Source organism: Agelaius phoeniceus, chromosome 10 (genome assembly GCF_051311805.1).
Source record: "Agelaius phoeniceus isolate bAgePho1 chromosome 10, bAgePho1.hap1, whole genome shotgun sequence".
In the NCBI taxonomy this organism is placed as follows: Eukaryota; Metazoa; Chordata; class Aves; order Passeriformes; family Icteridae; genus Agelaius; species Agelaius phoeniceus.
In genome coordinates, this window is record NC_135274.1 from 16,530,191 (window position 1) to 16,542,534 (window position 12,344).

Sequence of the window (12,344 nt, forward strand, 5' to 3'; positions counted from 1 at the left end):
AAGGTGGCAAATAAACACCCCCTCCACTCACCATGGCAGGGCGAATCTAACACCAGCAATGCTGCAAGGGAGCCCACACACCCAGACTGTCAAACACTGCTTTGTGAACACCAGCTCAATTTCTAGGCTGATTCACCCTGGGAGAACAGATCCCTAATGCCCTCCTGCCTGCAAGGCCATGCACAGCACCACTCTGTCCCTGTGGCACAAGCACCCAGAGACAGCCCCCTCTGCCCAGCTGTGCAGCTACTTACGGCGCTTCGTACCATCACCATTCTTTGTGCTGTCGGACACTTGCTGCTTGCGGATGCTGTCCTCGTCTGCCTTGCGGTCTCTGCCTGGGCAAGCACAGATACGGGCTTCGAAACACCGCCGGCCCAAGACCTGCCCACTGCGAACAGAGGTGAGGGGAAACATCAGCTGGCATCTCAGACACAGGCCAGCAGCTCTCCTCAATGCCACACCACACTCTGCACCTGCCATTTCCCAAGCGCTGGGCAACTCCCAGCTGCAGAGATCTAAAAAATATCCTACAGCCCCTTGAATTCCGCTGTTCTAAGGATATGGAATGCTGTCCTAAGTGGAAGAGGAGCCAGAAAGGTTACAGTCATGATGCACAACTTACTCTCTGGTTTCCAGGGTCACAATGATAAGGATTGGGCGGCGGTTCATCCCGCCAACGCAGCTGCTGTTGCACATGAAGTTGTACAAGACTGTGGTGAACTCAGTACCGACCTGGTGAGACAAAGGTGGAGAGGAAGAGGTGGTGGATGGAAAGCTCTGCTTTTTCCAAGCCCTCCTCTTGCGTTTCCCAAGCTGGGCTGCAAGTGGACCAGCATGAAATAGGCCCCCAGTACAAAGCTTCCTTAAAAGGGATAAGGAGGGTTTCACAGCTCATTTCTGACAGAAAGGAAGAAGGGATTCATTGTGATGAGGATAGGGAAAGCCCAAGATCCCAACTCCTTTGATCAGGGTTACAACCCCCAACCCTTGCATGCCAGGATGGCACCAGCTCGAGCTCACAACATACCTGGGGTGGCTCATAGGGGACCAGCACACTCTGCCTCCCAGTGATGGGGTCTTCTACATACTGGGCATGGCTGTTCCCTTCCACTCTGATCAGGTGGCTGGGAGGTGCAATCTGCCCTGCAAAGGCAAAGAGGAAAAAAACAAGAGACTGTTCAGTAAGATCATGCACAGGGTGGTAAGATCTACCATCAAGGGAGATGCATGTGGCCCCAGAGGTCCATCAGAGCACACACAGGTGCCTCTCAGCCCTTGAAGCATCCCTTCCCAAGATCCCTGCTGCCAGACACCAAAGGCAACACAGGCTTTCCCAAGCTCACTCTGGACACCTGTGGCTAAACTTGAACAAGGGCTTCCCAAGATCCCAGAAGAAGTGAGCCAAAATGTGAACTGAATGGCAGCTCACAGCAGTTCTTCCAGCAGATAACTCCTGCTGGATTTTCACACCAGCTGAAAGCCTTTATTTTCCTCCCTCTAATGCATATACAAAGCAAATTACTTCAAGTCTCAATTCCTACTCATTTTCCTATCAGTTGCTAGCCCTCTTCTGCTCCCTTTCATTAGTCTTAAGCCTTAAAAAAAAAGAACCAAGAAGCAAAAGAAATATGCATTTAATTAATAGTCAGCTTGAAAAATCATGCTTGCTTACAGCAGCAGCAGAAGGGAACATGATCTTCTTGGTTCCTAGGCCACTATCCAATAATTAAAAGCTTCCTTCCTACAAATTATCTTTAGTGTTTCTACAACATGCAACTAAATTCTAAGGAGAGGAGCCTGCTATGGGTTCATCTGAAGAATTTGTTCTGGGTATTAACTGTTCATTTCCTACTCAAAATACAGCCTATTTCTACAGAAATAATTATTTCAGAATAAGGAAAAAAATCCTATAAATTCTTTCTTAAAACATCATTATTGAATGGTGTCAAACCTCAATAAATCCAGTCCTATCAGAAAAGCACTTTTTAATATAAAAAACCATTTTGAAGAACTGTCTTGCTCCACTCTAATTTTACACTCACAAGTCCTTGCTTATTTCTGGGGCTTGTCTATCTGGCTGCACTGTAACCAGCAATGGGATCCAGACTCCTAAGACATGCTGCTAACTGACACCAACCGGGTTTTTTTACAGTAGGAGATAAATAATGTATGTAGAATAAAACAGATGCTCATCTGAACTTACGTGAACTTAAATGACCAAGGCAAAATGGAACCCAGCCCGTGAGCTTGCAGAAAACCAAAGGACATTTTAAAAACAGCTGCTACTTCACCATCATGAGGAGAAGCAAGTAAAAGATTAAAACATTTATACTGAACTGGGAGTGTTACATGTAGAAGAACGTTCCCTACAGTTGATGCTGGCACTTAGCATTTCCCTGCCAGAGATAAACAGCCCCTCCGTCTCTGAGGCATGGATTAAGGATGGAGATGATATTGCATCCTGTTACTAGATCCCTGTCCCAGCCACATGGAAGCTCATTCCTGAGCACAAGAACAGCTGCTTCTCATTGCAGGAGCAAAAGCAGAGCAGAGAAGGGCTGCCAGAGGGGCAGTGCCTGCCACGGGGACAGACATCCATCCGACCTGGGCAGGCACGAGGTTTATTTCAGTGCTTTCCTCCCAAGGACGAGCGTGCACAGGGACAGCTAAAGCATTGATGGCATGATCCTTCCTGCCAAGCACAGGAAATAAAAAGCTGCACAAGGTGTCACAGGGAGGTCTGTTTCCAGAAGGTTTGCTCTGAAGCTGCTGTCACATCCCTCAGTGGCTGCTCATCAGCCAAGTAGCTCTGCAGAGGGACTGCCAGCACAGCACTGCCCTCCTTACCCTCGTTGAACTCCCGGCTCAGCTCGTGGTTCGGGCAGCGTTTGACCACTTCAGTGACGTGCTCAGCTTTCTTGTAGACTGGCATAGCCCTGATGACAGCTCCCTGAGGCGGTGGGGTCATCACTTTGATCTGGATGGGACATGTCTTGGCGATCTGGCAGTACAGCTTTTTCAGTTCGGTGGAATACTGAATGGGGAACAGAGCAAAAGAGAGTCAGAAGTTCAGCTAGGGATGAAGGCACACACCAGGAACATGGAGATGGCTTTGTACATGTAACTGAAAGCACCAGCCACTGGTGCACAGGCACTGCATTTGTTTGTACAACAACCATGCTTCCAGAGAAATGACAAAACTCCTAGACCTTTACCTGCTGTAAAATAGCAGAGCATAAATCTACATCCTAGCTTCCCCAAAGGCAGAAATCTTCAGATAAAGAGCACTTCATTTACTCGAACAAATAAAGCCTTTATTTCTCTTGGGCACACACTCCCTCTTGCAAAGGACACCCAACACCCACCTAACAAAACAGATGCTATTCTTTTCACAGCATCCTGTAATCCTGGAAGCACTCAAAACCACAGACATAAAAGTGTTTCATCCTGTTTTCTAAGAAGCCCTCCTACTCTTGCAGAGGGATTAAATAAAAACACCAACCGTGGAACTGAACAGTACTCGAAAACAACACCCTGATCAATTTGAGAGTTATACCAAGTTTGACATTTCAGCCATCTTTTAAAATCATCTCCTACATCTCTGTAGTAATCCCCTCACTTCTGAACTCAAATCATTACATCCAAAAATGAGGTAAATAAAATCCAGTGTTTTGTTTTTTAAAGGCCACAAGAGTTGAGCAGCCCAAAGACCAGCCCACAGTGATCAAAACCTAGAGCATAACCCAGCAGCTGGCTCCAAAAGGGAGGTTGTGCCCATGCAATGAGCTTGGAACAGAACAAGATGCTCTTATTCACTGTGCTAATTTGGAGCATATTGGATTTCTCTTAAGATGTTCTCCACTACAACAGTAAACTAATGCAGCATTTTCATGGAGTGTGTTGACATCTGGAAACCTTAACTCAGCAAAAAATCAAGGTTGAAGTTGGTGGTTTCTTTTCAAAATCCCTCACCAAAATAAAGGCATCTGCTTACTCCCAAGTGGTTCAGTATTGTAGAATGTAAACCCATTTTGCTGGATATCTCCCATGAAGGAGACTGTCTAGTCTCCTCTCCTGTGTAAGGCTGTTCCAAAACACAGCAGGTTTTTCAGAACCTTGCTCCAGAGGCATTCAGTTTTCTCCTGGTATTCAGTCATTTTTGAGTGCAGATCTCTCCCTGTAACAACCTAGCCCACAGGAATTGCTGGCATTTCCCCATCTCCATGTCCTCAGCTCTTGCAGACAAAGAAAAGTGAAAGCCCCAAGGTGGTTGTTTCCTCACAGGAAAAGGTCTCTAGGAGCCCTGGGCCAATAGAGCCCCATTCCCAGCTGTTCAAACACAGCAGTGACAGGTTCATACTGGTCAGGAGCACCCTGTGGCCATGGACCCACTGGGACAGGGAGAGCCAGAGCGTGCAAGGGTGGGTGGCAGATGATGCAGCAGGAAAAGGATTAGCTAGTGATAGTCGGGGATTATTTGCATTTCAGAGTGTACACACTGCTAACATAGGAAAAACCAAACTTGCAAGAGACACTGGGTAGGAGAGAGGGATTAAACATAAGCCAAGCCAGTCCCTTCCCTCCTCACTCAACACCATCCTGCCATGTGGCAGAAAAGATGCTACAGGTATTTAAGATACAAAAAAAGATTTCTTTAAAATGCAAAGGCCAAATTGTGCAATGTATTTTATGTGCCTGCAGGCTAGAGATTAAGCCCACAAAGGATTTACCCAGCCTGCGGAAACAGGGAACATGCCAAACAATTACAAAAAAAAAAGTTGCGAAACACATCTAGATGGTGATTTGTATCATACATCTTTTAAACCTGAAATTCCTTATTGTTTTTTAATTAAAAAGCAATTCCTTACTGAAGGTAAGAGTGAGCTCACCATGTTGTCTTTCCATCTCAAGAAGTAGAAAAAGAATCGCTTATATTTAAAAAGGAAGAAAACTTGTAAAGCACGGTTTTCTTCAACACATCAGTTTGCTCATAGCACTGTGAAGATTTCAAGGACAGAAAGCCTCAAAAATCTCAAAAAGCCAACTAATCACTTGGATGCCTTAACATCACTGAAGCATAAAGAATTGGGCACCCAAAGGTGATGGGCTGAAATGCAAAGATAAATATTGAAGAGCAGGGGTGCACAGAGGGCATGGCATATGCCAGGAGGCAACGTGTCCAGTGTCTGCAGGCATCCAGAGAATTGAACAAATGGAAAGAGATACACACCCTCAGTCACTGATCAGGACTCCTGGTGCTGACTGTAATTTTACATATAGTATCTTCAAAGACGGAAAGCTGGGGTTACAAGGAAGGGGAAAACCAAAAATCACTGCTTTCAGAAGGACTGAGATGTACACAAAACCAGCACAAATACTGAGGCTTGTGATCAGACAGCACAGCCCCTCTGTGAGCAGAGACAGGGATCTGCTCTTCATCCACCCTTTGGCACCCCAACTGCTGGACCCCTTTGGCTACAATCAGCAAGGAAGGCATTGGACCTACACCCCAAATTCACAGAAAGCAAACAGCCAAGAGTTAATGGGTTATGATGAACAAGCCCATCCAACAAAGAAATGCAGGGCAGACTCAAGAGCTGCAGGTTCTAGCCAACAACTTGAACTTGGCATGTCAGGAGAGGAGGTACCCAGGAGCCCACCTCTGCCTCAGAGCACAGTCAGGACGTGGGAAGATTTAGTGACAGTGCCCGGCAGAGTCAAAAGAGGCAATGGGGGCTGAGCTGCCTTTTTGTCACCTGACTGCAAGAGGAGTTCAAGCCTCACAGGCACTGCACAGGGCTTGGGGAAATGGCGCAGAGCCATGATTTCACATCTACCCCAGGCACAGCTGCCTGTGAGCGTGTAATCACTGAAGGGACAGTCATTTAACACCGGTGTAAATCTGTCCACGGGGTACCTGCTGTCAGACAGAGACGGGCTTGAGTTTCCCCACCCCGCCAACTTTGCTGCAACCAGGAGTAACCTGATGCACAGCCATTTACTGGCATAAATAGATGCCAGCAACTAGGTCATAGTGACTTCGTCCTGGATCAGTGATAGTCGCTATATCCACAGAGGAAGACAGGATATTGTATATAGATTTCAAAGCAAAGGCACTTCAGAAAGAAAACCCAAGGTAGAAGCTGCCTGTGCACTCAGATGGTGCCTGAAAGCAAGGATCATCCTCTTGGCACAGGTGCTGCTCCTCAGTGGTGCCACCCCACCCCACCCTGCAGGAGGTGACCGTCCCCCTGCTCACCATTTTGCTGTGAACTGACACTCACTGTATGAGGGCTAAGATCGTGAGCAATTCCCAGAAACCCAAAGCATGACTATTAATCAACACACTTGAGCAGGAAAACTAAGTTAATTAGGAGTAGCAATATAAAAAATGAGTTTGACCAAACAAAAAGCCTATCAGGTCACAAGATGACAACAACCATTATCTAGCAGTAGGAACAAAGCTGTGAGGAGCCTGAGGAGTGCAGCACCACTTCCACCAGAGTACAGACGTGAAAGCCATTTAAAACAAAAGAGCTGAGCCTGAAAATGTGCTATCTACTCAAGAGGGAGAGGAAAGAGCTTTGGCATTGGACTTTTCCTTGGAGTTTGACTGCTGCCTGTCAGAAATTTAGCATTTTGCTTAATAATACATTTTAAAATGAAAGATGCAAATGTTCCAGTGCCTGCAGCTCTGCTCTCCCCACCTGCCTGTGCAGACATACTGTATTACCCACTCTTGGCACCCTGGCTGGTAATTCAGTATCACAATACACACACCAGCTACCATCAGGCAACACCTGTCTGATTTCTTAGTAAGCCCCTTCTACTGAAGGTGTGTCAACAAAGAGTTGAAAGGCAAAAACAAAACACTTCTTGACTCTCAAATGGAGAATTTTTGCTAGAAGGGACTGTAGTCTCCTGAAAGGAAGTGCTCAATGTAATACAAGCCACAATGGCTTTTTACTGAGTACTCAATTCCTCTGCAAAACTCTGATGCAGTGAAATCCCCCAAACACTACTTTCGAAATCTACCTCTAATATCTGTTTTACCATCTGATCCAGCAGAGGGATTAAGGCTCCTAAATCTTTAAAAGGAGTGGGGTTCAGTCAGCTCTACAAATGCTGATAGATGTCAGCTTGAAGGTGATCCCAGAGGTTGGCTTAAGGCATTACAGCTCCCTGAAACCCCTCCTGCTCATATCAACAGGTCTTTCAAATCTTTTGCAAGCTTCTTTCAAGCAGTCATGTTTTAGTTCAACTCAGTTAACTAGATTCATTTTACTTGATGTTTTCAAAGCTGTCAATCAGCTATGCTTTCTCCCCTACCAAATTAACTCCCTAAGAAGGGGAAAAAAAGAACAGGTTAGAAGAGTGGGAATGGAATAGCTATCTGCACCGAAGTATTCACAGGTGAAAACAAGGAGAGTCACAAAGAAATAGAAAATAATTTGAACATGTTTTAATTATTTAGGAGAACAAAAGGCAGTGGGAAGAAAGGAAGCTACCAACTAAGAACAAAAAGTGACATTTACACAACCACTTTAAACATTTTTGCTATGCTTGACCATGATTTAACTTTTCATTTACAAAAAGCTGCTGGGAGCGTGTGGGGGCACGTCAAACATACGTGTGCACATGCACACACACCCTTAGGAACCAACTTGTACCCAGAGGACACTCAGTGAAAGAGGAGTGATGCACACATCGACACCTTCCAGATTTAACCTTCAGCTCAGCATAACCGTAACCACAAGGCTTGTGAGCTGACTTGTTACAGCTTCAGTTTGAAGTCCTCTGTCCCACCAGGCTCCAGAGAAAAGCAGACAGCTTGCTGCTAGTGGGCATAGCTGGCATTCAAACCATGGATGGGCACGGCCAACAGGTCCAGTAACACAGATCTACCAGGTGTGGCAACAACCCCCAGCCACACAGCCCCGGGCACCAGGCACACCCTGCGAGCATCCCCTATCTGCAAGGGAAGCTCTCGGAGCACGGGAGCAGGAGGGGATGCTGATGCTGCCCCACCAGTGCTTTGCAGGCATTTACCAAATTTCTCTACCCCGGGGCAAAGGAAAAACCATGTCACACTTTTCCCTCTTGAGGAAGGGCAGTGAATCACCCAAGGGCGTTCGCCTTCGCAAAGACTTAAACTTCATTTTCCCCTGGGGCTCTCCTGCCCCCTCCCCGTCCCCACCGCCTCTCCAGGCGCTCACGAACGGCGCTGATGAGTTATTAAAATCCTTCCTCCGAGCGCTTTTCCCCGGGAGCCGCAGCCAAGGGCCGCCTGTTGCCACCTGTCAGTCGCGGGGATTAATTACCTGCGCCGGGCGGGGAGCGGCACATTCCTGCTGGCCTCGCCCGCCGGGATGTTGACATCAGGCAGGTGGGCCCCGCATCCCCCCGCGCCCGGGGGTAGCGAGCGAGCCACGGGTGTGCGGGGCCCGGAGCGCCGCGCACAGCGCCGGGCAGCGGGCACGGGCAGCGGGCACGGGCAGCGCGGGGTGCCCGGGGCGGGCGGCACTCCCAGCCGGCAGCTGCTGCGCCTGCAAACCTTAGCGAAAAAATAAATATATGGGTGCGCGCGTGTGTGTGCTGACCTGCTTAGGTAAACGGGCAAGGGGAGGGGTGGCAGGGAGGAGAGCGCAGAAACGTAGCCTGCGGACAGGGATTCAGGAGCCGCTCCCGGCCGCGGGCATCGCGCTGAGCGGCCCCCGAGCTGCTCCGGCCCTGAGCGGCCCCCGAGCTGCTCCTGCACAGCCCCCGAACTGCTCCGGCCCTGAGCGGCCCCCGAGCTGCTCCGGCCCTGAGCGGCCCCCGAGCTGCTCCTGCACGGCCCCCGAGCCGCCCCGGCCCTGAGCGGCCCCCGAGCCGCCCCGGCCCTGAGCGGCCCCCGAGCTGCTCCTGCACGGCCCCCGAGCCGCCCCGGCCCTGTCCCACCGCAGGGCAGGGACGGGGAACAGCAGCTCTGCCCCTCTGCAGAGGCACAGCCACCTCTGGCCTTGGCACACTGACAGCTCCGCGCTGCCCTGCCCGCAGGAGCTCCCTGTGAGCAGCACTGCCCGGCCCCACCGCCTGCCAACACACCCCGACTCGCAGGGCGGGATGAAAAGGGGACATGCACACCTGGACATGGTACAGAACACCCCCTGGAATTCCCAAAAATACTGAATTGACAGCATCTACTAGAGTCTCTCACATCTTTAGAATAATAAAGATAATATTCAGCATCTCACTTGAGGCTCCCCAGGGGTTTTAATTCAAAACTGCCTCCATCAGGATGTACCACTGCTCCCTAACACTGTCAGCAAAGCCACGATAGTAACAGAAGTAACACTGATAACTTCCCATACTGCTTTTGCACTATGAAACCTTTACATATGGCAGCTTTTACATTTCAGTTGCAGATCTACAGACTTACTTCATCAACAAATGAAAACCTCTTGAGGTTCAGCTTGAAAACCATTCTAAAAACAAACAACAACAACAAAGAATCAACTAAAAAGTATCCTGTATCAAGAGGAAAAAATCTCTTGATGGAATGGAAAAATGGAAAACTTTGGAGGCAAGCTTTATACATTTTTTGATACAAAGTGATAGGTGTAAAGGAAGGCTTTACTCTTTGGTTTTGAGTTCCCTTCCTTTGCTAGTCTATGATTTAAATATTTTTGAAATTAATTTATTTAAAAACCAAAATCATTTAGACTCCTGCAGTAAAATGGCCTTAGCTTGTGCACCCAGCTCACACACTGCATGTGTATTGTATCCAGTTTCTCTGCCAGTTTCTAAATCAAAACTTCAGCAGTAGCAAACAAGTTTCAGATGCTAACAATGCCTAGTAATTTACATTTCCAATAGATTGCTCTGCAGCAGAGACTTTTTGAGGTAGAAGTATGAAATGACAGCAAATCTGCTGAAAGGCAAGCTGATCTGATGCTGAACATCGTCCTCAATATCTACATCTGCCAGCTAATTCTCCACTATGAATGCACAACAAATTAGCAACCTATTTGCCTACCACAGAAAATACAACATTAAGAAACACACACTATAGGAGGTTCACTCTCATTCTACCCAAACTCACCTACAGGCTATGATGTGTTAAATTTCAGCAGAATAGTGAGGGGTGATCAACGTTAGTCTAAAGTATTACTTAATATTGGATCTGGAAAACATCCACTTCAATTATTAAGAATTAATTAGTATGGCAACAAAACTCAAAAGCAAAATTTTTAATCATTACAGTGATTGCCAAAGCAGATTTATGGATAATTGCATTTTTTCCCTCCTTCTACAGGCCTGCTACTCTCAAAGACACTTGGCTACTTCACATCCTCCTAGCAAGAGGGTAACCCACTGCTAGCAAAGCACTACACTGAAGTTACAAATATTTGCATCTCTATAAAATACACTCACCTGCTTGCAGGTAATGCAAGTGAGTGGACAGTACACATATGACCACATGTTTGCCTACATGAAACTAAGTTGATTGTATGACCTCAAGTATCAGAGCAGCTGAACACTGCAACAGTGACATAACCAGCAATAGTCCTTCCAGGCAATTCTACTCATTACACCAGAATGTATACTCCAATGCTGCAGGCAAAAACCTCCAGGACTTGATTTAGTAAAAAAAATCTTCAGCATATGCTTAATTTTTGGTAGCACTGTTATGCACCGCCTGCTCAAGCCAATGTGCCTCTGTGTAAGGGAATTTGTGAGCTCAAACCTGAATTTAAGATCTGATTCAACCTGTATTTTAATGAAAATCTGACTTCCATTACAAAGGACTCCAGAAATGAGCTGAAAAGAACATATGCAGGCTCCCAACAGCAAAACCTCCCCATCACATACTGCCCCTGACTCACATGCCTTGGCCTCTGATACTGAGCACCAGAACCTGTTCTGCTCATGGACTACTTCATTTGAAGTCCAGGTTGGCCATTTCAAACCTCCTCCTAGCTTGGTGTGGGGGATTCAACTTTCTTAGAGTCACATGTTCCAGGCTCAGCCAAAGAGGAAAGCTGCTGAGTGTTTCCTATTAGCCTCCCAGATCCCATTCAAGTTTGCGTGTTGCAGCATGCTCCATCCTACCAGCCAAACTCCAAAAACTCTAATCAGCTAGAGGAAACATTGTCAGGAGTAACCAGACACCAATTTTTAGTGCATCTCCCTGTCACTTTTGTCCCCTGCTGAAAGTCAAAGGGTGATGAACTCAACCATGAGGGAAGAAGCACAGCTATACATAAAGGTTGCTCAATTAAGAAAAAGTAAACAGCAAAGCAAAAATCCCGAAGCTCTCCAAAATTAATCTGCTCCCACCATTTCTAACCTGCTTTCAAAAGCATGAGTCGGCAGTAGAAGTCCCAAACAAGCAGGTCAGATCTTGCAGCCCCATAGAGAGTAGATAGTAGATAGATTGTCACTGCAATTTGTGACACAGCCACAGATTCAGGTAGTTCCACAGCAGCTAAAGATCAGGGGAAGAAGCAGGGTACAAGCAAATGCCCAATGTAAGATGTTAGTACAAAACTCCTTTTAGTTCCTCCATCTGCAAATAAGGGGATTTCATTAATAACTCAGAGGAAAGTGAATGAGTCACTTGTACAGTATCTGTTACACCAGAGGGAAGCCAAGCTGGACAAGAGAACACATTAAAAAAAAAAACAACAAACAACAACAAAGTTAGTCTGGCAACATCATCTTTTCAATCAGCAACATCCTAAGCCTGCACATTAGTGTCAGAGTCAGGCTCAGAACTATCAGGCACCGTGCCACAGACTGCACCAGCCATTCAACACCCTGGGAAGCAGGACACTTTACTAGATGGTTACAGATTTCCACCCAAATTCTGGCTCATGCCAAAGGACTGGCCTACTTGTAAAATACCACAGGGTCAGCACGTTGTGAGGGTAAGAGTATTTACGTCAAATGCTGGCCCAGCTTCCTAGCTGGGGCACGGACAGGGTCACAGGAGATGCAAACCAGTCTTTGCACATTCATTCTGATACAGGGAAGAAAGTTCAAGCAATTCCAAGATAAAAACAGGTTTAGTGTCTTGTGACCTCTCATACTAAACACATTTACCCAGGTACATTTTCTATCCTATTTGTTCTTTCTTGAACTTAGGTTTCAGATCCAATGTACTCTGCAAAAAGGGCAAACAATCCCTGAAGAACTTCACATACAAATAATTTTTTTTCCCTTGCCTTCCTAGAGAGCTATGGCTGTTGTGCTGTGACCAAGTGCAGGACTGCTCCCTGACTGTTTCTGGATGGGGAACTGGCCAATGCACCCCATGAAGCAGGGCTGGTAGCTAACTGGGAGGCCAAGGGGCTCAC

General features: G+C 47.0%; 1 protein-coding gene across 1 annotated transcript in view; it reads right to left on the reverse strand.

Annotated features, from left to right (window-relative positions):
* TP63 (tumor protein p63) overlaps nt 1-12,344 on the reverse strand; it is an 81,250-nt gene that overhangs the window by 18,501 nt on the left and 50,405 nt on the right. The window contains exons 3-6 of the mRNA XM_054639240.2: nt 2,851-3,037; nt 1,031-1,146; nt 626-735; nt 255-391 (exon numbers count right to left, since the gene is read on the reverse strand). Of these exons, the coding sequence (XP_054495215.2) occupies nt 255-391; nt 626-735; nt 1,031-1,146; nt 2,851-3,037 (550 nt within the window). The remainder of the gene's footprint in view (nt 1-254; nt 392-625; nt 736-1,030; nt 1,147-2,850; nt 3,038-12,344) is intronic.